Source organism: Falco punctatus (assembly GCF_963210335.1).
Source record: "Falco punctatus genome assembly, chromosome: 6".
NCBI lineage: Eukaryota > Metazoa > Chordata > Aves > Falconiformes > Falconidae > Falco > Falco punctatus.
In genome coordinates, this window is record NC_137585.1 from 59,917,403 (window position 1) to 59,941,461 (window position 24,059).

Sequence of the window (24,059 nt, forward strand, 5' to 3'; positions counted from 1 at the left end):
GTTCACTCCAGAGGTACTGACAATTGCACCACAAAAAGCCATCGGACAGTGTCTGGAGCACAGACTGCCAGGGTATGAAAGACTAGAGGTAGGATTTAATAACAATAATGTGTTACAAGTTTTTCAGTGTTTATCAGCAGTGGATTTTGGCTTAGTATTTTAGCTAACTTGCTGTTTCCCATCCTGTAATTCAACCAGGAACTCTTCAACAAGATAACCTGAGCTCACATTTCACAATGTAGAATTTCAGGTGTTGAAGATGCAGCCTCTTTCTGTAACTTCCTCTCTATTAAATCTCCTGAATTTGTCTATCATATTCTACCTAAAATCATGAAAGCAATCTTCGGAGTTAGGACACAGCGAGCAAATGCCATTTGAATCAACCCTCAGAGCTGCAGATTGAGCTCCCAGTATTAAGGCAATTGCAGATTTATTTATTTATTTTTAAAAGTATTTTTATTTTAAACACAAGCTCCACTATCATAGCCTCTAAAGCAGTTCTGGACATCAGGGACTGTGTTCAGAGCAACACTATGTCTTAACAGACTTTCTCCCAGTGTGACTTTCCGTGTCATCAACATCAACATCAGAGGCTCCACAGGCTCTGAAAGCTGATCCCAACTCCAGTACAGCCAGCCACCGTTCATGGCATGACCTTAGAAGCCAACGAAACTGTCCATTAGTATGTTCCTACAGTGAGCACTCGGCAAGTACTTCAGAACTTGCAGGTGGCAATCTACGTAAAACCTCATTATAAGCTTTCAGACAGATGTGAGAGCTTGACAACTTGCATGCAAGTGGATCAACCAGAACTCTATACATGCAAGATGTCAAAGAAAAAAAACTGAACAGTGCTTCTTTAGAGACTGAGCTGGAATACGCAGTCAATACCAAAAGGAAAAAAAAAGTCCTCCAAAACATTGTCTTCAACAAAAGATGAGGAGTAAATATATTGAAAGATTAGCATTAAAGAATTTCTAGCTTAAAGTCTGTGGTAAGGATGCATTCTAAAACAAAACTCTTTAATAAAGATATTTCAATTTTGAAGCATAACACAGGTATCATTCTTTAAAGTTGCACCTGCAATCTGTCCCTTTACTCAAGACTGAGGGAAGAGGAAAACCCAAAATCAAACACGTAACATCTCCTACATCTCAAATACCGGTTTTGTACCTCTCAACAAATACCATCTGCAGTTAGGATACCTGAGAAAAATGCATCAGAAAAAACATATTACTTTTTCATGTCAGATCTATTTTATCCAAAAAGAATTACTATCCACTGGAGGCTTGTTTTCCAACAAACAGAAGAACCAGTTAAAAAAGCAATACAATGCATGAAAAGATCAGAAACAGCAAACCAAGCAAAAATATAACTGACTTTCAAACGAAAAGCAAGGAACAGCCTGATTTGACTAGCAACGTGCATGTGCAGTTGTGAAGAATGAATAATTGAGCTGAAAAACTAAATGCTTCTAGAAGAACTATGAGCTATACTTAGTAGGAGATACCAATACTGGTGTTATATAATAAACACAGAGAAGAAAAAGGAAAATTCTTTCTGAAGAACTGAACAAGTTCAAAAGAAACAATAGTCTTTTTAACTGACTGATTTTCAAGAGCTTGCTGACAACCGGGTTTTAAGAATACAATCCCATGTTAACTAATTCAGATCCTCCATGGATTTTGAAACTGATGTAATCAGAAAAGCAAGCAAAGTTCTTCTACATATTTTCTCACAGTCATGTTTGCTTTTGCAACCACCATACAAAATAATAAACAATAACCAAAGCTTGTCCTCACTGTAACATGTAACTGTATACTTGAGTATCTCTTAGACAGGCAATAACTACTCCTTGCTTAAACCAAAATGAAAAAGTATACCTTCCAACATATTAAGATTGTTTAAACTTGTCAGACATATAGAAGATTCCAAAAGATAAAACATTTTTAGTTATATGTTGCCACTTGATTTTTTTTTTTTAAGTGAAAACTGTTTTCCATCTGTTCTGCATTGATGAGAAGTCACTCATTGCCCACTTACAAACAGCAAACAGCTTTAATGTAGAATTGTATACAGGAAGGAAGCAAATAGAAAATGAATCACTTTTTGTTTCAGTAATTATCAGACTACACACTATTATTTTAAAGGTAGGAAGGATATGCCTAGTTGCCAACTCCACGCTTTCAAGCTTTGAGATCTTTATTTCTTGAGCAGTTTGAATAAAACTCAGTGTTAGATTTTTGGTAAAGACTAACCATTTCATGGAGTATAAAGAGGTGTTATAGGTTAAACCACAAAGTTTAACAGAACATGGCGTCCCAAGCAACTGCCCCCACCCATCTGAGCCTGAATATGCTGCTCCAGTGATTCTGCCGGCTAGCACCACTCAGTGATGCAGAGCATTCCCTAACTGCCAGCCCGCAACCCTCCCCATGCACCCCAAACCTTCTCCAAGGCTTCAGAGCCAGGGTTTACAAATTCAGTGAGCTATTCTGCAGAAGGCATACAATAAAAAGTGAAAACTATTTTATTGCCCTGCCCTGCCCCCAGCATTGCGGCCCCATGGGACTATGCAACAAAGTGTGTATGTGCGCACACGAAAGACAAATCACACATTCAGAGTAATTCTGGTAAGAATGTACAATTTCTACAATGTTCCCTTTCAGGAAGGGGTGACCTTGTAACACATTTTCAAGCATCCAAGTTTCCTGAAGTAAACAGCTGAAATTCAGGTACCTATATCAGAAGAGCACATTATGGACAATGAAACTCTAGAAATTAATTTCAATATTCCAGTACTGATTTTCAGGAAACAACAAAACCGAGTAAAAGGAGATTCAGGCCCTTCCTGGTGTTAAATGTCTTAAAAATCTTACACTCCAAAATTTAGCAAGGCTATGCTTTTAGCCCTAGCTCATTCTACCCTGTCATTTTATGCCAAGCCACCGATGACAAGCATGTAGATTCTTCAGTAGTTACAGCTAAATTAAAACCTTCTGCTGCACTTACTATTTTAAAGCAAGTCCATTGTGTGTGGAGGCAGTGGAAAGTACAAGGGAGGAAGGCATATTTAGAAACCACATCACAGAATTTCAGCCATAAAAGCCCAAACAACCAAAATAAATATTGCAGTCAGTACCAAATACACAAATGCCTTTTGAAGAGAGATTTGCTGTGGTGTAAGCTAACTTACTCAGCTTGCCACTACTAAGAGCTGTTATCTAAACACATACAATCAATGTTCTTTCTGATTTCTACCAAGATCTCAGTACGTTACTTTCACTCAAGCTGAAAAAATTGAGACAGAAATTATATTCTCTTCCGTACATTTTAAGAAACGCGAGACCAAAACAAACCTGGTAAAGCAGGAGAGAGTTCATTATATCCTCCAAATGAAGCATTCCGGATGAGCTTTCGGCCATCAGCTCTTGGAGAAAAGACAGATGAAATCCCAGCACATGAAGAAAACCTACGTCGCACTGGACCCTCTTCATTCATGAGTTAAGCTGTTTGTGTAAGGATTATGTTCTCTGTGAAAGCTGGTTAGCATTAGCTGCTTGGAACAAGGGTGTTGCAGTAACAGCCTTTTACCTCACATTCTGATGAGTAAGATACAAAAGGAGAAAAAAAAAAAAAAAAAGAAACAAACGAAGGGCACACATGAAAAATGCGGTGAAGAGAGGGAGGCTGCCAAGGCAGCAGCAAGCCAAGCAATACTATACTCCTCTTGTCAAACCCATTAGGACTCTTAAAGCAGAATGGCTTTGCTTCAGCTCCTCTTTACAACGAATACCACATCTCATTTTTCACATCTCATTTTTCAAATCTCAGTTGTGGTCCTACTCATCTGTACTTTCTAAGCACACAAAAATGGCAGTTATGTAGGTTTTAAGGATTCCTTAAATCAGTTATTTTTCCTGTTAGTCTTCCAAGTCCCAAATTTACATTGCACAAAGCACAACTCGTGAGCTATGAGGCTTCCCTATTTGATACTGTGGTATGCTACAAGAATCTGAAAAGGGAGCCAATGTTTTGCATTACACAGCCATGTTGAACTTTCCTGGTTAGGCACTTACCTAGCTAGTTTTCATCAACTGATTGGTGGGTTCTGCATCTTCATTTCTTACTTTTATTTAAACGGTGAGGTGATAGCTTTTTCTCCTCTAAGATTGTGCCGTATTTATATATACAAATGAGCCTGCCTCCTGGAAGAATTGCAACAAATAAGCTCCACAAAAAGGGTTTTTTATTATTAATGTCCCAAATACTTTATGCAATGAATAAAACACTTAAAGGAACCAACTAAAATTTTAAACACAAAAAAATCCCAGTAAACTGCGCTTCAAGACTAGAAATCAGCTGATCTAAACTGTTCTTGCTGATAGCTACCAGAATAAAGTCAACTAAGCTCTCCCTAACCTCCTTCATCCACTGCTCATTGGACTGGCTGCTTCTTTGCCCTGCCGACTAGCCTGCGTGGCCAACCTCTTCCATCTGTGGGACTTCCTTCCCATCTGACACTTCTCTCCTGATATCATGTGCCGCACCACACCTTATTTCTGACAATATACATTTTGAAACCTACTCTGTTTGCTGGAAAGCAGAAAAATAAGGCACTAAGAAATGGCTTGAAAATAAGAACTTGTATTCTCCCTTACTCCATACTATAGGTCCCCTCTTCTTACAAAGTGAAGCACAACCCACAAATTAAATCAATGATACTGTGAATTGCATTAATCCTCAAATAATATTGCTTACTCCAGCTGCTTATGCAAAGAAGCGTACTCACTGTTTGCAGCTCAGTAATTTCAGCTCACATCGGCTCAAGAATAATACAGCAGACTGAAGTATTTTATAACCCCCATAAAAGGTTTTAAGTGTGCAGAATGTACATGCATTATTACCTATAAATACATACACTAAGACACATATGATTATGAAACATAGTAGCTTCCAGGATGCTATTAATCACAACAATTTCTTCACGCCTCTCAACAGACTAATGTCCCAATATGTAACATGGAAAAAAGATGCAAGCAAATAACCCAAGTGTGAATCATCAATAGAAACCATTATATTCAATACGTAACTTTCACTTCTTTAGTACAAGAACTGAAAAACTCTATTCACTTGAGCACAGGGAGGGGGAGAAACTGGATGAGTTTGTCATGTATTCAGGCCTGCCTCCATTTATCCATTACTGTCTCTCATATTTCTCTCAGCTGAAGCAGTCCTTCTGTCAGATTCCCAGAAGGAACAGAAAAAGCAACTGAAAAACTTAAGGAGTGGAATGGTGGGTCAATGAGGAAGAAATGCAAAGAGTGAGAACACCACTTTAAAAAAATAATAATTAAAAAAACAACAGAACACTACACAGCTCCACATCACTTCTCCAAATCTATCTTCTTAGCTACAAAATACCAGCTACCTCGGGTCAAGTCTCTACAGAATATGCATTTTCTTTTTTCTAATTAAAATCAAGAAAAAGCAGCAACAGAAAAACTCCCCTTAGACAGAGAAGGAACTTTATCCTCTCATTACAGACCTATCTTGCCCAGTTAATGGGCCTGTTATCTCATCTTTCAGAGTCAGGGCTATGACCCTACCCAGGAACATTGCTGATGACACTGGTATCAGGACATTTCCATGCCTTGTACCAGAACAGCAGGGTCACACAGACTAACAGGAGGCTCCACCATCAGCCACCTGCACCGCTTTGCCTGCATCTGGGTCCAGCTGCTGTGCCAGCCTATTCTAGAGCCACTACCGAGCACGACTGCCTGCCAGCCTACCAGGTTCTTCCACAACATAGTCTTCCCTGCCACATTATGTTCAAGTTACTAAAAAGTGGCTAGACATCCAGTGGTTTGATGGAACAACTTGATCCTGAAGGCCTTCCCCCTATTTCTCTCCACGCCCTCGCAGAACCCACATAGCTAAACTGTAAATGAGAATGAATTATAAACTTCTTTGTCCTTCCTATGCCCTTTTCTTTATTTAGAAGCGAAACTGAAATCTTTGGGTAGATAAAATTAAGAATTTCAATATGGATACTGTTACGTTTCCCCCCTCTGAAGCTATCTCCCAAACAAGGAAACCGATACCTGGGCATTCTGACTAAGTATCTTCTGCTTTAACTCAACAGCAATACAGGAGAGGCGGACTCTGTGCCTTGTGCCAAAATATGACTCTGTCTTACCACCTCAAGGGAGAGGGAAAAGAAAAAAAAAAAAAAAAAAAATCTAATTTAAGATTCCTTCATCTTCCTCCCCCCAACAACTCTTCATATTTTACTTAAATCCACAGTGGTAAAACAGTTAATTACATGGTTTGGCTGTAAAAATTCACTAGTTCTCCAACTTTTCAACAGCTTGTGATTTATTATGTCTGCTAATACTTGTATACACATGCTCAATTGTTTCAACTACTTCAAAGCAGTATATGTTGTTGGAGAGACAGCTGACATGCAACCAAAAGGTTGTTAGATCAAAAGGAACCTGTAACATTTAATAAAAGTGAGCATTCTTCTCCATGGCATGATCCTAAGCTGAAGTTCATTGTAACTCTTGAGCGTCTGCCTGCGACATTAAAAGGGGTTTCTGCTCTCCGCACACTCAGTGCCCAAAGCTCTTAGAAACCCTTTCAATTCCTTACAATAAATTTGATTCCCGAAGACACAGAGGAAGTGTCTTTTTTTAATTTTTTTTTTTTTTTTAAAAAGAAAATGTAAAAAACCCAACAACTTTTAAGTAGTTGGAAGTGCTTTTATTTGCATGTTCTGTACATGAAAATGGAAAAGTGCACTTTATTAGCTACCACATTAGACATGCACACACAAAAAAATAATAATCCTTTTTCCTCTTCTCCCCTCCCTGAAAATCAATTCAGACAGAATAGGTCAATCTACTCATAAACTAGGATTAATACCATCCATTATGTGATCTTACACTAATGTCCCAGGAAGGCTTCTATCCTTTTGATATCGGTTCCCAGTGCCTTAATAATTGATAGACTTAGAAAAAGCAGTAAAATACACAGCTTGGAAGTTTACATGGTTTCAAAATATTCACAAATAGAACTACAGCCAAGTCCAACTGCAAGAGTCAGACAAAGCTGAAAAGCCCACATAAACAGTAAAGTATCTGCACTCTCGCCTAAATACACTGTGGCACACACCTCATGTACCTGTACAAGAAAAAATAAGATTCCTCAGAACAGTACTTTATGAAAGCAGGTACTAGACTAAATATGCCACGAAGTGAGAAAAAGTCTCCTGGCTTCTCTGTTTTATATAATACCTAAATCAGCAGGAAGAAAAGAAAAAGGAAAAAAAAAAAAAAAGACTGAATTATTTAGTCCATCTATCTCAGTGCAGGGGGAGAACTCATTCTCAGTCAAACTGTTGAACATCTCTTTAGAGGAGGAAAACTTAACTGTTTTATATATTTTTCTGAAGGGAAGAATGCATTTCTCATTTCAGCTGCTCAATCAGAGCTTCTTCAGTAGTAAGTGCTGGCTGAAAAACAAATCATAATCCTGTGCTTAAGACATTTTTCCAGGATACTGCATGGGACAAAACTCAAATCTCCACATACAAAGCAAAGGCAAACAGAAGATACATGCAATCCCAACAGTACATGAACACTTGTAACAAAGCCTGATTTCATTTTTAAGACATTTCTCCAATTCAAAATATTTACAGCTGAAAAAAACAGGCTTTTCAAAAAAGACCTCTCTGAATTGTACAGGTATGAATTTCAAGCATGGAAACTGAACTCAAATCAAACATATTCTGCGCTATCCAACAGGAAGTTTAAATATCACAATCCTTTTTTATGTAGATTTTAGAAGTTTAAAATAATGAACACATCACACAAACTGATACTGATGCAATAATACAACTAGGAATATATCTAGTGAGACAAAGTAAAAAAAAAAAAAGGTATCCTTTCCCTTTAGAGGTATACAAGGAAAACCCAAAGCCTTCTTAAAACCAAAGTCTGTGAAAGCTAGAGGGAGAAGAAGGGGGAAGGAGAATGGAGAACGTAGCAGAGAAGACAGCAGCTTTTTAGACTTGCCCTTCAAGTCCAACAATAATTTGCCCTGGCATCTCGACAATGCTATGTTCTCCACTAGAATTCTACCCCCAGTCCAACAAAAGAAAAGGTCACAAATAATTGTCTACATGCAGTACAAACAAACTCTTTGCAGCACGCAGAAAACAGAAAAAGGAAAACACCAGACTACCATACCTATAAATTACTTTTATCCAGCATCTGATTTTTGCACATGGACTTCAAGTCGAAATGGTTTTCTCCTATTTAACAAAAAGGCTTTTAAAGATATACTTGCCTTCAGACACCAATATTCAATTCAGAAAAAAGACATCTGAACCATGAAGCTACCAGCTGTGTCAGTAGTTTACAGTGGCAAGTGTCTTTCACCAAATAATCTTCTGTTCTCTGGTGTTCCCCAGTCGAGTGCAGCTGAGCTGAGGAGTAATTCCGGAGGCACGCCTGAGCGTGGTTATGAAGGAGCACCAAGGCTCAGCGCCCCGTTGACAACTGTACTTGGCTGCACCTCCTCGCTTGCCAACGCTCCTGCTCAGCCCCTCCCACCCAGAGCAAACAGCCTTGCTCACTGCTCAGGTTTCAACAGTTTTCACCTCAGCCCTTATGAAATTGTCTCTGTCGCAGTTCAGGTTCAAGTCGGCCAGCTCTGCAAAGATGGTCAGGGAGAAAAAGAACTTGCTCGAGAAGTTTCACAGTAATGAGCCCTTCGGTGCCTGTCAAACCCAGCACCACGCTTGCATAAGGCTGTAACCCACACAGAAAGGAGCACATGCAATTTACCCAATCCACAAATACTGGGTGGAGCAGCATTTCAGACATTGCAAGTTCTAATAAACACACAATGACTTGCAGAGAGGAATGTGGCAGAGTATGCATTACAGCAAGAAAGCAGGAGGTCAAGACAATAGATTCAGGAAACTAACCACATACAGCAGAACTTAAAACATTTCACAAGAAATTCAGTCTGGTAACATAAACTAAACTCAGCATATTTAGGGGTCAAATTGCTTCCTTGATTACTGTGACAAGAACTTCACTCACTTCCCATTTAAGACAAGCATCACTAAAGCTATTCTGAGTAAGTCACAAATTTTGCTGAACTGGGGCTTCACTCCTGTGAGGTACACATTCCATCACAGAACTTAAAAGTGACCCTATGTCACTGGGGTCAGGTCCCTGCAGCAGTACAACAAGATACTAATCCAGAATGACCTAAAGAACAACCCGTCCACATAGCTCCTGTACACTGCTGATTACAAAATACTGCCTCTATCAAAAGACAAGGTAAGACAAACTAAAACACCTCCCCCAAGAACACAACAAGAGAGACCAAGACTCTCCAAGTGCAAGGGCTTGCAAGGTTTTAGACAGAATTCCCACACAGCAGGAGAAAGCAAAACATTTTTCTAAGTCTGCAGAGAACGTGCCTGACTTCAGAAGTAATATCCACTGTTAACATAGAAGCATTCGCTGTTAATATGGAAGCATTAAAAAATAAACTTGTCTGAGAGCCTCAACAAGCCCTCCAGCAGTTTCTTCTCTAGTGCTAAGACAGTAAGACAGACTTAAGGAAAGATGAAGTGAGGTAAAAAAGCATCACATGCTTCATAATAATTTGCTGTCACTGTGTCAAGATGTTAAATTATTTACCCATTCTTCAGATCCTCTAGTCAGAGGACAGATACAGTGGAAGGGAACAGGAGACTGCATGAAGTTACTTCCATGACTAAGTCTGTCTAGATGTAGACAGCAAAATCAAAGTAAACATGAGAAAAAAACCAGAAATCATTATCAAAGATTAGATATAATCCCAGGTACCCAGGAAACAGCTTGATTTGGAACCAAACAGATCAGCAAGATATTACCATCTGCAAGCCAAATACCATTATCAAAAAGAAACATTAACACAGTGAAAAGTGCTAGTTGAAAGAAAAGCAGGAGGTGGCAATTAAACAGTGATCAGTATTCTACCAGTGGAGTTACAGCCTCCCCTGTGCTCAATGCATGCATCTGCTACAACCAGAGCACGCAGGATTTCCCTCCCTCTCTCTCCACCACAGTGCTTCTCTTCTGTGGCTTCTGCCTTGTGCACTCACATGTACGAACCAGTTCTCATGACCTCCTGGCAAAAACCTGGCCAAAGCACTGAATCCAAGTGCCCATCTCAGGAAAAGCTGCTAATACCTTGAAAAGGCTTTGAGTTCACTGACACAGGGCTGTATCTTTCCTTCCACTGGACTCAGTAATCTGTCTTGCCCTGAGAGCTGGTAAAAGGAGGTGTGTACTACATTTCCAGAGCTTCTTGCATGCTGACTGACCACCAGCGAGCCAGAACAGGGATGATGAGTCAGGAGCTCCAGACATTTCTTACTGTCTGGTCAAACAAAACATGCCATCGCTGCTGCTGCCAACTGAGCCAAACACCTGAAACAAAAATTTTTTCAAAGCTACAAGCTTTACAAGTGTACAACAAACCACCTTGAACTTGTTAGCTGCCCCGGGTACACAGTAATGTCCAAGTCGTGTATATTATTGGTCATTACAGCTCCAAAGGCATCTCCCTTCAGTGGGTAATAAGTGTCCTTCAGGACCTACTGATTGAAAGCATGTATTTTTCACTCCACCTTCACTCACGTGCAAAAATAAATCTGCTATTTTCTCCCCAAATGCAGTGTCCTATGGATTAAAATCCTATCATGTCCTTTAGATGTTTACTCTGAAACAGACTTCAGTACAAGCTCAGCACAGCCAAAAATGCCTTTACTCTCCCCCAAAATCAGGTTCACTTCCTCCTTTCTATTCATTGTGATCATCATCAGACCTATAATTCTGCTTCCACTGTCAACCCACCTCCCTCCACCTAAGCCACTTCTGTTGCTCAAGTCCTGTGACACACAACACATGTTCATCATATTGCAAACAGAGTTAACAACTACTACTCCTCTACTGGCAAGGAGAGGCAGATCCAGTTTCTTAGCTCACACACCCTCTGGGCACACACTTTTACTGCTTACCCTTATATGACTTAAAAAAAAAGTAAGAAGCTGTTAATTTAGCTCAAAGATTTACATAATTGTAAAATAGCTCCTCAATCTTCACCATGCTAACATGTTTTTCCCAGATACTACTCACATTTTCACCCCATATGCATCTCATCAATGCCTTGCATAAAGACAGGAAAAATATGGAGAAGTCAGCCATTTTCAAACATCCTATTACAGAATTTTTAATAATACTATCTTAACTAGATTTCTGTCTTTACTGCAAGTACAGCTTATTATTATTCAAGCATCTATGCTGTTTTCATAAAGTTTGAAATATTTTTTAACTTACAAATGCCTGTTAAAACATATCAGACACTTTCTCAGGAGACTTCAGATTTTTTTGTAAGTTTCAAGGGATCATTATTTCTATATTAATCTATTTTATCAAACAAATAAAGCAGTATCCCAATGTAAGTCTGAGTTAACAAGATTTACAAGAATCCAATTTACCAGGGATAATTTCTGTAACAACATAAACAGCTTACATCAGCAAGCAGAGTTCTGCTTTACAGCTTTACAGCTTTTGAAAATACAAAGTCTTGTATTCAATATTTTTCATGTTCATTTTTTAACTGTAATAAACTAGTTTTGTCAGTGATTCCTTTTGGTCACACTTAAAATAGGTTAAAAAAAGTAAAAACCCCAAAATAAGCTTGACAAAAGTTTAGTTGTTTCCTCATTTACAATGGAAACATTTATAAATGTTAATAACATTTTCAACCATAGAAACGCAAACACACAAAATGAGCTAAATTAACATTGTGTCAGCTGCTAGAACTGGAAGATGTTTTAGCAGTACTAATATCTATATGCACTACACTTACAAAAATGTGGCCTTGGTGAGCTGGCAAGGCCATGCTAGCTCACTAGAGCCTAAAACCCACACCATTTCACAAACATAAACAAAGCTTTAAAGCTAACTCCCCAAACCCATCAAAGTTTCCATCAAAAGGCTACTAATTATTTAGGTCCAATTTTGACAATTCTAAATAAAATACTTAGTAAAAAAACACAGTAAGATCATTCAGTACTTTCAAGGCATGGAGAACTAGGAAGATTTCACTACCTAGCATATAACTCAAGAAAAACAATGATCTGAACATAAAACATATTGGAAGGCAACATTCACATACAAGATATGGCATTGACAAGTTAGAGACAGGACTAACTTGGCAAGTATTATGAAAGGACAATTAAGAACAAAGACTTCAAAAGTATAGAATTGAAGACTATGCGAGGGAAAACAAAATGTTCAGAAAGTTTGATCTTGCAGATTCTTGCCAGATCTTTATTACTGGTTTACCATTTCCCACCTTGGTTTGAGAAGCAAAGTAATCCATGTGAGCGAGCCATTGAGTGAAACAGTCTAGAAGCTGCTTTCTTAAACATATACAATGAAAAGTGAGGGAAATCAGTAAAAGTTTTCAAGATCAACCCAGTGTGGAGCTGCTCAAGGCCACTTTCACCAGCAGTTTCTCAGTTATGACGCTGAGAAGCTCCATAATCGGAAAGCTTTCCTTTGTGTAGTTGAGCTTGGAGCTCCTATGACAAGTTGTGTTGCTGGTTTTCTACAAATGGTGGTACCACACAGAATGTAAACAGTTGTCTAGTTAAGCTAACTTAGTGCTTTTATTAAATCCTTTCTTGCATGCTGTGAATGCAAAAAGCTATTTCCTAAGGTTTGTTTTGATGTCTCTTAAAACTCAACATATCGGAGTGTGTCAGTTTTTGCTAGATAGAAGTTGGATTTTGGTATTCTCCAACTTGAAGGCACTGATGTTTCCAGGCTCAATAAATTTGTTTTATAGAAAAAAATTGCAATTGCAGCATAATCAGGACTATCTTACTCTGACACTCTAGTTAACCACTTGTGGATTTAATTTATTTCTGCCTTGCCCACGAATTAAAATTAGAAACCCATCTCAGGACCAATGCTATATATATGACTGAGTTAGCCATTCACCACTAAAACTGTGAACTTTCTACATAAACTGGTTGACATGCCATAAGCATAATCCCCACCATCAATTTTTAAAATACATTTCTGTCAAACAACTTCACTGAAGCTTTCTATGGAAGCAAGTCTGATGTCCACAGCTGTAAGTGCCAGTCTGTAGCCTCAAAGGTAAGCTAGTCTTCAGCCTCAGAATAAAGGACAGCATATATTCAAGGATCTTGAAAATATTACGTCAACTAAGAAGCTGCAATTTTTTCATGCAAAGATTATACAGAACAATGATAGTGTAAATAGCGTTTTACTGAATGATCACCAGGCAATGCTGCCAGATAAAACTGTACTCTTTGTTTGTAACAGATCTGCGTTGGACTCCGAAAAAGAGACCCCAATCTCTGGCTCAAATGACATAGCAAGTTCCATCTCACAAAAGTGATGAGAATGAGGGAGGAGGGAGTCATGTCTCTCAAACAAAGAAACCAGAAGCTTTCTGAAATCCAGAGATAGAGTTGCATAAATGAAAACTCAGTATTTATACACAGGGGCACTTAAAATCATGAAATGTATACGGCTTACAACTTCACATCGACACGTTACATGGCTCTCTTTGTCCCAAACTAACATTAAATGTCGACCTCCACTCCCTCATATTAAGACTCACATACTTTTAATCATATTTTTAATACTTGTCATTAACACCCACAAAACCCCAAATTAAGTTATTCCAGTAGATTTTCCAAGTGACAGGCACTGAGCATGCCTCTCCCTGGCCTGCTGCTGGCCAGCCAAAGAATCTGGCACATGTGGTAGCGTTTCCCCACTAACAATGAAGTTAGTACTAGCTGCTCTGCAAACTGCCCCTTCACAGGTTTTGTTTCATTCCAACTCATTTATTTTTAACCACAAGCTCTATTCAAAACTGGCTTTGCCACACAGGTTCTTTTATTCAGGCAGCAGGGAACCTAACTTAGGTAATGGTGGCCAAATAGCATCGAACAACATCCAACTGTCCAGTGACAAAAGCTAAGCACCCATGTCACAGCTCCTCTCTATACATATTTAATCAGTTCTTTGTAGATTGTATCATACATTTTTCTGTTTCAATTCTCTTTTATCCTGTGCCTAGCATGCTTTTGAGTTGTTTGTTTACATTACCCATCTCCGAAGGATGCACTCAGGTGCCAGCGACTACAAGGATCCCCATTCAGTACATAGTACATGCTTTTAAATCCTGTATGTAAACATTTCCTGTATTTCTGCATAGTCTCATCCTACAACACCCCAGGTATATTGTAAAGGTCTTTGTTAATTGCATTTCAGATACAATAATCAGCTTCAAGTACTCCATCACTTTAAACTGTTCTACTTCACAATTTTCAGGCTTGCACGGCATCTCTTTTTCCCTAAGTAATAAGCTCACTTTTTCATCAGCACCGTAATTTTCCCATAGGAACAACTACGACAGAATAATCACCCAACTTCTAAATGTGGGTCAGCTCCCTCCATAAAAATCAAACCTACATCTCCCAAACGGCATATAGGCTAGTAGTAATTAAAGGCTTATGAAGCCTAGCCCCATACCATGCCTTTTCACTACTTTTCATTTGTTTAATGAAACTACAGACTCATTTCCAGTAGTACTCCTGGAAGATTAAGTCAGTGATGACTGATGCTAAAAAAGGCACAGATACATTTAACCAGCTTAAAATCACTTATATAAGCCCTAAAATAATCAGAGGAAAAGATCAGGAGGTAGGACTTAATATTTGCAAGGAGTCTGACGTAGCACGATCAAGTCTTGGTACTTTTCAAGCGCCTTTTAATGATTTTTCCTATGAGTGAAAAGCCCTTAAAAAAAGCACAACAGGCTGACTTTATAAATTAGTGGGAACAGTAACACTAAAAGGAAGAATTTACTAGAATATTCAAATACAATTATGTAACTACTGCATTTGTCTAGTAAGGGATACAACACAGTACGTAGAGAGAATAACCAAAAATTTCTTTAAATATAATAAACCAAGTTATATAAGTACTTTCTACAGAACATACTTGCAGACTAAGCACAACGCAACCCAGAGAACATCAAGCTGTTCCAGCGAGATAACAGCAGCTTTTAGAAAACACCAAAGCTAGCTGTGCATAGCATTGAAAATTCTACCTAAGAATTTTTAAAATACACTAAAAGACTACCAGGTTCAACATGGTAACAACTATCTTTGGTTTCCAAGTTTTTTATTTTCATCTAAACAGTACTGAAGGGAAAACAGGACAATGATTCCATTGAGTCCTGAAAACAGGACATTCCTGAGACACTGTCTTTATTACTCTGATGGACTAACATCATTACTCTGAAAAAATCAAGCTGTGGGAGTTAGGGAAGGTCATACCACCAAAAAAATATATTAAAAAAAATATCTCAGGAACACTACTCATGGCAAGAACTAAAGGAAGCATAGATAACTAGGATGGCTGCCGTGAGTAAAACAGAGAGAGAATATTAATTTTAAAAGTCTGAAGCTTTCACTAAGGACTCCACACACCGTAACAAACATGTCTAATGATATCCTAGGCAATAAGAAAACACAAGCAGTTTCAAATGCAAAGAAGCACAAGGAGAACTACTATTGCTTGGGTTTTGTTTTTTTGAACAGACTATCAACACATCAGAGCTACTGATGAGATTTACTTTGCATCCAATCATTTCACATGGATCCACTGAGAGGTTTTTTTTCAAGAGGTTCAGCACAGCAAAGGGACTGTTTGAAAGCTAGCAGAAAGTAGAGCTGAGATGTTTTTTTCCACTTTTCCTAAAGGTAAAAATCCTTCAGTAGTAGTAATTGTTAAAAGATCTTTACACAAAGGTTCCAGGCTTAGGTGGTGTATTGTAACACTTCTGCAGAAAGACACAACTTAAGTATCTGTGACATTAATGTGTTCATTGGTTACAGGATTACGCACAGATATGATTTGTGGGAGAACAGTCCATGTGATGGTAAATCATTAGCATGCTTTAATATACTAGCGCACCACCAAATGCATTTTTCTCTTTCAGATTAACGCATAAGGATACAAAGAATTACATATAATATTTCAATACACTTTCTTCCTTATCTCTTTATTGTGAAAGGCCGTGTTTTTGAACCAACATTTGGAACAGATAATTAATGTCAACATTTAAGTTCTTTAAAAATAAAAGTAAGTTCTGTAAAAAATAGCTTTGTCTTACCATGGCTATGGGCAGCTCCTGGGCTGATAGACGGTTGGAGTAACTCTTTGGTTGGAGTAAAATAGGCTTCTTTCCCCTGGTGCTGGCTCATTTTTCCTGGAGTTAAAAGCTGTGATTCATCACTGTTTGTTACCACTGCTGAAATACAAAATGGATGCTCATTCAATGATGTTACGTGCTTGTGCACAGATTTCTATTAACAATTTCACTGCTATTTATGAAACTGGTATTCAAATGCTGTCTTGCAAAATTTTTCATCCTTGAAAAAGAGGATTTCAAATCAGAGATTTGCTTTGGACGGGATAGCAGAAAGAAGTCAACAAGACTGGTCTAAGACATAAGGCAGAAAATGAAGACAAAACCTAGGAGTTAGGAAAGGCTGCTGCTGAATACAGATACAACACTGAGCTGTTACTTAACTTCTGAAATCCTGCTTTCTTCACCACTTTTGTGATAGTTCTTGGTTTAACTAGCCACAACACAGTCAACCCAGGAAATGGCTTGCCAGATCAAGCTGTGCCATCATCCCAGAAATCTAAGATCTTCATCTTAGGAATGGTTGTACATCACAAGAAACAAGTCTTATTAATAAAAATCGCATATACGCTCTGTCAAGGCAAAGGCTTAAAGCAGAAGAGTTAACTCTTCTTGAACCGTATCAGCCTGAATCAGTTGTATGACATCTTCTAGCTATTTATAAGATCACCTGGCCAGCCAACCCATTTATGGAGTCTGTACATTTCCTTAAGCTGTACAAAACAAACCTGTACCTTTTTTCCATAGTGGAAGAACAGCTGACTGTGTGGAAGTAGATACACTGACAAAAGGAGATCACAGAGGGAAACAATAGATGCTTACTGAAGAAGATCCTGCTTACAAGATTGGAACTTACAATGCTGCTCACTTTAAGAGTTCCCAAGCTTTCCCTAAACAGTTTTAAAGGTTCAGCAGAAGGTCTAGACAAAAAACAAGTGTCATTTTCTGGATGGACTCTGCAAAGTAGAGGCCATCTTCTTAGCTTTATCACTACTATTATTACATTAAGCTTTATCGCTACTATTATTACATTAGTGGAAACATTTTTTCAGCAAAGCCTAGAATGAACACAAGGCATTATGGGGTTGGGGGGAGGGTGCTTAAGTGTGTCCAGAGAAGGGCAATGGAGCTGGTGAAGGCTCTATAGAGCAAGTCCTACAAGGCACAGGTCAGAGAGCTGGGGTGGTTTAGACCAGAGAAAAGGCGGCTCAGGGGAGACCTTATCGCTCTCTACAGCTGCCTGACAGGAGGCTGTAGCCAGGTGGGGGTCAGTCTCTTTTCCCAAGTAACACGTGGTAGGACAAGAAAAAGTGGCCTCAAGTTGCCCCAAAGGAGGTTTAGAATGGATATTAGGAAAAAATTTCTTCACCAAAAGGGTTGTCAAGCACTGGAACAGGCTGCCCAGGGAAGTGCTCAAGTCACTGTCCCTGTAGGGATTTAAAAGACATTTAGATGTGGCACTTGGGGGCATGGTTTAGTGGTGGACTTGGCATAGGTTTATGGTTGGACTCTGTGATCTTACAGGTGTTTTCCAACAAAGGAATGCAAGGATGCCAGGATACCCACCTGTACTATTATTCTCATCAGACAAACCATCTGAAGTTCTGCTCCAGACAAGCTATACTCTACACAAATGTCTGCTCAGGAAAAATATGTGAGAAGATGGACAAGGGAGGTAAAAAGCTCATTTCAACAGTTCAGAGTCCAAGTCTGTCAGTGCCAGAAGGTCAATACTTCTAAGTAGCGACTGACCTTCTTCTTGTAGTACCACAAACCTAGTTTTTTGTTGTCCTACAGCTACAAGTAAAGGCAAAGGGGGAGCAGGGCAGTTGCTGAATTCTTGAAAAGGGAACGTACCACAAGAAGTCCAGTATCTGAGATGGAAAATAAAATAGGGAGTAGAAGAGAGCTGCCTCACAGGTTCACACAAAACAGGTCTCTGCAAGGGCAGTGAGCTGTACTTGTCTTAAAAGCGTTTAAGGTACACCGAGGTACCACTAACTTCCAATCACTAGCCAAAAGCTGCTCTCAAAGAGCCACTGGCCACTTAGCTTCATGGGGACAGGATTTCCCAGCCCGCCGTGTTCTGCGGGTGCCCCGGCCAGCCCCCTGACATGGCAGCGGGCAGTGCTCCAGCTCGTTGCATGGGGTCCTTGCCTGCTATGTTGAGCACCTGCTCTGCAGCAGGAGCTTCACTAGCAACCCTTTCTCAAGTGACTCGTGCAGAAGGCTTGTTTCTGAGTCAGCAGCATGCAGCAGCACTGCTAACTTTTTTTAAAGCTTTAAGCTTTGGGAATTCCAAAGGTTTCTTCAAGCTGTCAAGACACAATCATTTCTCATGTAGTACCTAACAGTAATTTGGAGCGTAAGCAAGCTCTGCATACAAGTTTTACCAAAGCATGAACCGAATTCAGTGACGTTAACTCAGTAATACCCACAGGGTTACAAGCTACAAGTTCACTATTAAATTCACACTCCTTTGTTAGTCTGCAAACTCAATTTAGGTCCTGCAAAGACTGCCAGCACTGTCAGAAAGGCTCCCTTCCTGCAAAACACAGTATGTAACACCTGACATAGAATATCTTCTGGTAAGCACTTTGTGTCCCTGGGGATTCAGGGGGGACTTTTGAGAAATTCAATCTATAAAGCTGAAAGATAATTAGCAGGAGAGTTTTAAAATCTCCTTTTGATATAAAGCATTATAAAGGTTAAGAACACAAATGTCTATCCACACTGTAGCAGCCACTAACAAGATGTCCCCCTCCTTCCAAAATGCCTCATCCTGATGCTCAGACATTTACTTTAGGGTAAGAGGGAAGACAAGGCAAGCTAGAACATAATCACTATACCCTGCTCAAAGCAATGGGTAAGAGGCTTTCATCTTTTTCCTATAAAAGGCTAGTGACCTGATTTTTATAGGTGCCTGTCTAATCATAACTGTAGAATCAGCATGACTTCATGCAATTAGCGATCTCTGTAAAGATATGCTTTAAGCACCTAGAACCTTGAAAGACAAGAGATGGAAACAAAGCAAGCAATTACAAGGGAAAGAAAGGAGTACTCGGAAAGGAGAGAGGAAAGGGAAAAGTTATGCTAATAACAAACCTGAGTTTTCAAAATGCCATTAAATCAAACACCTACCAGTCAAAAGCAGATTTTTTAAGAGAGTATACTTAATTAGTACATATTAATAGATAATTCAGCAATTTGTAGAGGCTCCTTTGCTGCTGTTTATAGCTTCTGATGGATTGATTATACAAACGCTATAAAAATGCCTGGTACATACTTAAGTCATCCAGTTACTGACAATGTTTGATGGTCCTATAGTTAATTTTGAAGTAATCTGAAGCACAGAATGATTTTATCCTGGAATTTCAATACATTCACAGAATAAAACCAACGGTGATACTGAAAGAAGGTCATTTACTCTAGTGACCTTGCTCACTTGTGAAAGGAAAGTTAGCATGAATGAATAAATGATGTTTCTAGTTAAAAATATTTTCTTATTTGTCCAAAATACCAAAACGAAACTTAAAGGTTTGGACTCATGTGTCCCCATGTACCTGCAGTGAAATCTTGGCAAACCAATCAAAAGCTCTAGGTCTCAAAAAACACACTCAGTTTCTGACTGAGCTTCAAAGCGCTCACAATTTTTAGTGAGTTTTGGTGAGGACAACCAAAACATGATTATATTTTTACTTTTATTTTTTAGATGTTCCTGAGCAACTCCTCACCTAAGGAAATGATCAGGGGGCTGGAACATGTCTCTTGTGAAGAAAGGTGAGAGAGCTGGGGTTGTTCAGCCTGAAAAAGAGAAGGCTCCAAGGAGACCTTACTGCAGTCTTTCAGTTACACAATGAGGGCTTATAAGAAAGAAAAAGGTTTTTACCAGAGCCTGTAGCAACCGGACAATGGGCAATGGTTTCAGACTGGAAAAGGACAGACTGAGATTAGACATAGGAAAGAAATTTTTTACCATGAGGGTGGTGAGGCACTGGCACAGGTTGCACAAAGCAGCTGTGGATGCCCCATCCTGGAGGTGTTCAAGGCCAGGCTGGATGGGGCTTTGAGCAACCTAGTCTAGTGGAAGGTGTTCCTCCCTGCAGCAGGGGGAGTTGACTAGAGGATCTTTAAGGTTCCTTTTCAACCCAAAACATTCTATGATTCTAGTACTTCTTCGGTTTCACATGCCATGTCTTCAACTTGCAAGATGGATTTGTCAGGCATATGCTCAACATGCCTGACAACATAAATAGCATTGCCAATGATTCCTTCCACTCAAAGGCCTCAAAGGGTGATTTACTTTTAGACTTTCACTCATCCAAGAGAAAGATGACTTCTGTTCATCCCTTCCCTCACCTGATTGAGTTTAAACCCATACCATGTATCTCCTTGAAGATGAGCTGAGGGTTGTTTTAGAGAAGAAACATCAGTTAGTATCAAAGCCTCCTCACGACTCTTTGGAGGACACATTTCAATACCAACAGAGCTATTAGAGTTGATAGTACATTCTTTGTTCAATTTGCTCATACTGGCCATGAAATTACTAAAATGTAGTTTGTCAGTATGATTCATACATCAGAACACACACAAATTGGGGTCTTTGCAGCCAATTTATTTAATCAGATAAAGCTATGGGGAAAAAAAAATAATCTTAAGCAGCAGATTTCCAGTTCTTCTGTTTCTATAATGAGAATGTGGAAGTGCCTACACTCTTGAAAACAGCACAAGGACATCAGATATAGGAGAAGGTTTATTATAATTCAGTTCCACATTATTTTTTCATGTCTATAATAAGCGATACCAGCTAAGACCATGGCTTCTTGTCCTGGTTTCAGCTGGGATAGAGTTAGTTTTCTTCTTAGTAGCTAGTACAGTGCTGTGGTTTGGCTCTGATGTGAGAAGACTGTTGACAGGGCACTGATGTTGTTAGTTGTTGCTGGGTGATGTTTCTGGTTCCTTGGGCCCTGCCAGCGAGAGGGCTGGTGGGGCATGGAAAACTGGGAGGGAGCACAGCCAGGACAGATGACCCCAACTGACCAAAGAGGTATTCCACAGCATATGGTGTCATGCTGAGTATAAAAATTGGGGGAAGAAGGGGGGCACAGCTGACATTATGGCATTTGTCTTCCCGAGTAACCGTTAACGTGTGATGCAGCCCAGCTTTCCTGGGGATGGCTGCACACCTGCCTGCCCATGGGAAGTGGTGAGTGAATTCCTTGTTTTGCTTCACCTATTACATTGTTCTTATCTAAACCCTTGAGTTTTACCTTCCTTTCTGATCCTCCTCCCCATCCCTCTGGATGAGGGGGAGTGAGCAAGCGGCTGCGTGGGGCTTGGTTGCCGGCCAGGGTTAAACCACGACACTTCTGCAAGGATTTCTCACCAAAAAGAAAGAATTCATGCCTGTACTTCTCCCTTCCCCACATATGTAAACTTTTAATCCCATGCAAAATTATTCTCCAATCATACAATCATACTAATGCCCATGAACCAATGTCACTAATGAATCTCCAGCTGCAAGCATGCACATATATACACACACTGAAGTTTTCTCTATCACCACACCAGATCCAATCCTTGTTTAAGTATTACAGTATATACACCTGATAATTTCTGAAGGTGTTATTTTAATAAGTGAACTATATAGCACTGTAAACAGACAAGTTCAAAACTAAAACTGTTTCTGAACCGTTATTTCCATGTCTTTTTAATCTATACTACAGTAACATTGGCAAGTTTCATTTCAAACTGATACATGTATCTTTTTCTCTTCCTTATAAGTAATTTCAGAGATTTACTTTTTTCTAGCCATGACTCGGAGAGGTGAAGGATAAACTTTTCCCACTTAAAAAAAAAAAGTTAATGTAGGGAAATATTTAGATAAGTAACATGCCAGGTAAAAATACTTTTCCAACAGTTAATTTTTATTGTAATTCAGCTTCTCCATTACAATGCAGAGGAAGACCTAGTATTTAGCCCAGCAGCCTATATGCAAAGATACATGCTAACTATTATGAACATATGTGAAAATATTCCGTTGGAGAGGGGAGTCACTTACTTGATGGTCCATGAAAGTCTCTGTTATCACCATGATGCTGTGTACACATACAATTGAAGAATGAAGAACAGCAAACATAAAAATCCAGGCCAGGAAGAAGCAAGTGCACAAAAGCAGCAGCAGCGGGAAAGAAGGACAATGAAAACAGTGTTAGTTCATAACTAAAATACAACATGCACCTCAATACCAAAGGTAAGACTTCAACAGACTTAGCAATTCAGAAAAGTTGAAGCAAAAAACCTGACAAATCTGCTTATAGAGAAGCCATTATTAGAAGCCATCATCACATATGGTTAGTAAACAGCAGCTGCCCCAACTGGTAATTCTGAGTAGAACCTCTCCATCAGCAATTTAGTGCTCACATGACTAGATACACAATGTATTTAAAGACATTTTTAGTTGGAATGTTTTCAGAAGACTAAAGCTCTGAAGAAAGCTGAAATAACACAAATTTTTTTTCCAAAACTGCTCCACTTTCAGACAGGTGTTTTGGAAAGCAAAAACTTCTAAGCCATCAGTAATGTGCAAGCACCCACTAATGCCAGATCCAAACCCAATTGCTTTATGCACATAAACATGAACTTAGAAGACAGAGATTCAGTTCATCTACAAACAGAGGTAACATTCTAAATTGCTTAGGATGCAAGATAAACAGTGCAGTTTTAAATGTAAAAGGGCATTTTATATTAAAGTATTTCCAAAGAATCAAGTTGTATAAAAAAAATTATTTGTCCCACTGAATGCATCAAACATAGGCACTACAGAAGAGTAATTACACCGTAATAGCCTGTGCTCTTTTTGACATTTGATCTGGAATCTTTTATAAATCATTGCTACCCAAGGCCACACTGGGGCTAAGATCCCACTGTGCTTAGCCATGTACAGATGTAAGGCAAGTTCCATCTATGTCTTAAAGGTTTTACTGTGTTGGAAATCCACGAACAACAGAAAAGGAGGAGAAAACAAGCATACAGATCAGCACAAACATTTCCTCCTTAAAAATAAAATAAATCCAAACATGCTTTATCTTTTACATCCCAAACAAAATTCTGCTCCATAAAGGAGAGAAATCCTTGCTCTGCTTTGAAGAGGATCTAATCTTGCCTCTCTGTTATCAGGACCAAGCAGTAAGAAATGTAAAATAGAAAACTAAAAATCTTAGCAAGCAGGAGTCTTGTCTTATATTCCTGATCTCAAAACATGGCTTTTTATCCCACACAGCTGCCTAGGGGTGTTAAATTGACACTGCAACGTGCAAATGTAAAGCACTGAGAATACAGCAACTGCAGTACACATCATTGGAAAGGCAAGGGAACCGTTCTTTCATACATTTGCACTTTCTGGAAAAGGACTTGATCAAATGAGAAGCTGAAATTAATAGTATGTGCACATGGTAAACAACCTTCTATCCCTGTCAGAGACTAAGTTTAGGTCAAAGAGTGAAACACTGCTAGGCGAAACTCATGAATTTACCAGACAGGTTTAGGTACCAGTACATGAAATGCATTCAAGAATTCAACAGTTTTCAAGTCAAAGTGTTTCTTTTTAATGTACAGATAACACACTACAGCCTAGGAAACAATCTGTGTTTGGACTGAAGCTGTTACTATCCCGCAGTGGTTTTACATTCAAGAGAACAGCAACTGACAAGAAAGCAAGA

General features: G+C 39.1%; 1 protein-coding gene across 8 annotated transcripts in view; it reads right to left on the minus strand.

The window, feature by feature from the left end:
* OSBPL8 (oxysterol binding protein like 8) overlaps positions 1–24,059 on the minus strand; it is a 93,486-nt gene that overhangs the window by 34,918 nt on the left and 34,509 nt on the right. For 2 of the 8 annotated variants that reach the window (XM_080392523.1, XM_080392524.1), the window contains exons 3-4: positions 22,400–22,436; positions 16,303–16,440 (exon numbers count right to left, since the gene is read on the minus strand). In XM_080392523.1, coding sequence (XP_080248649.1) covers positions 16,303–16,440; positions 22,400–22,436 — 175 coding nt within the window. Of the gene's footprint in view, positions 1–3,359; positions 3,603–4,079; positions 4,209–8,255; positions 8,274–8,355; positions 8,579–16,302; positions 16,441–22,399; positions 22,437–24,059 lie in introns of those variants that run through there. The other 6 variants (XM_080392526.1, XM_080392527.1, XM_080392525.1 and 3 more) reach the window with 6 other exon arrangements.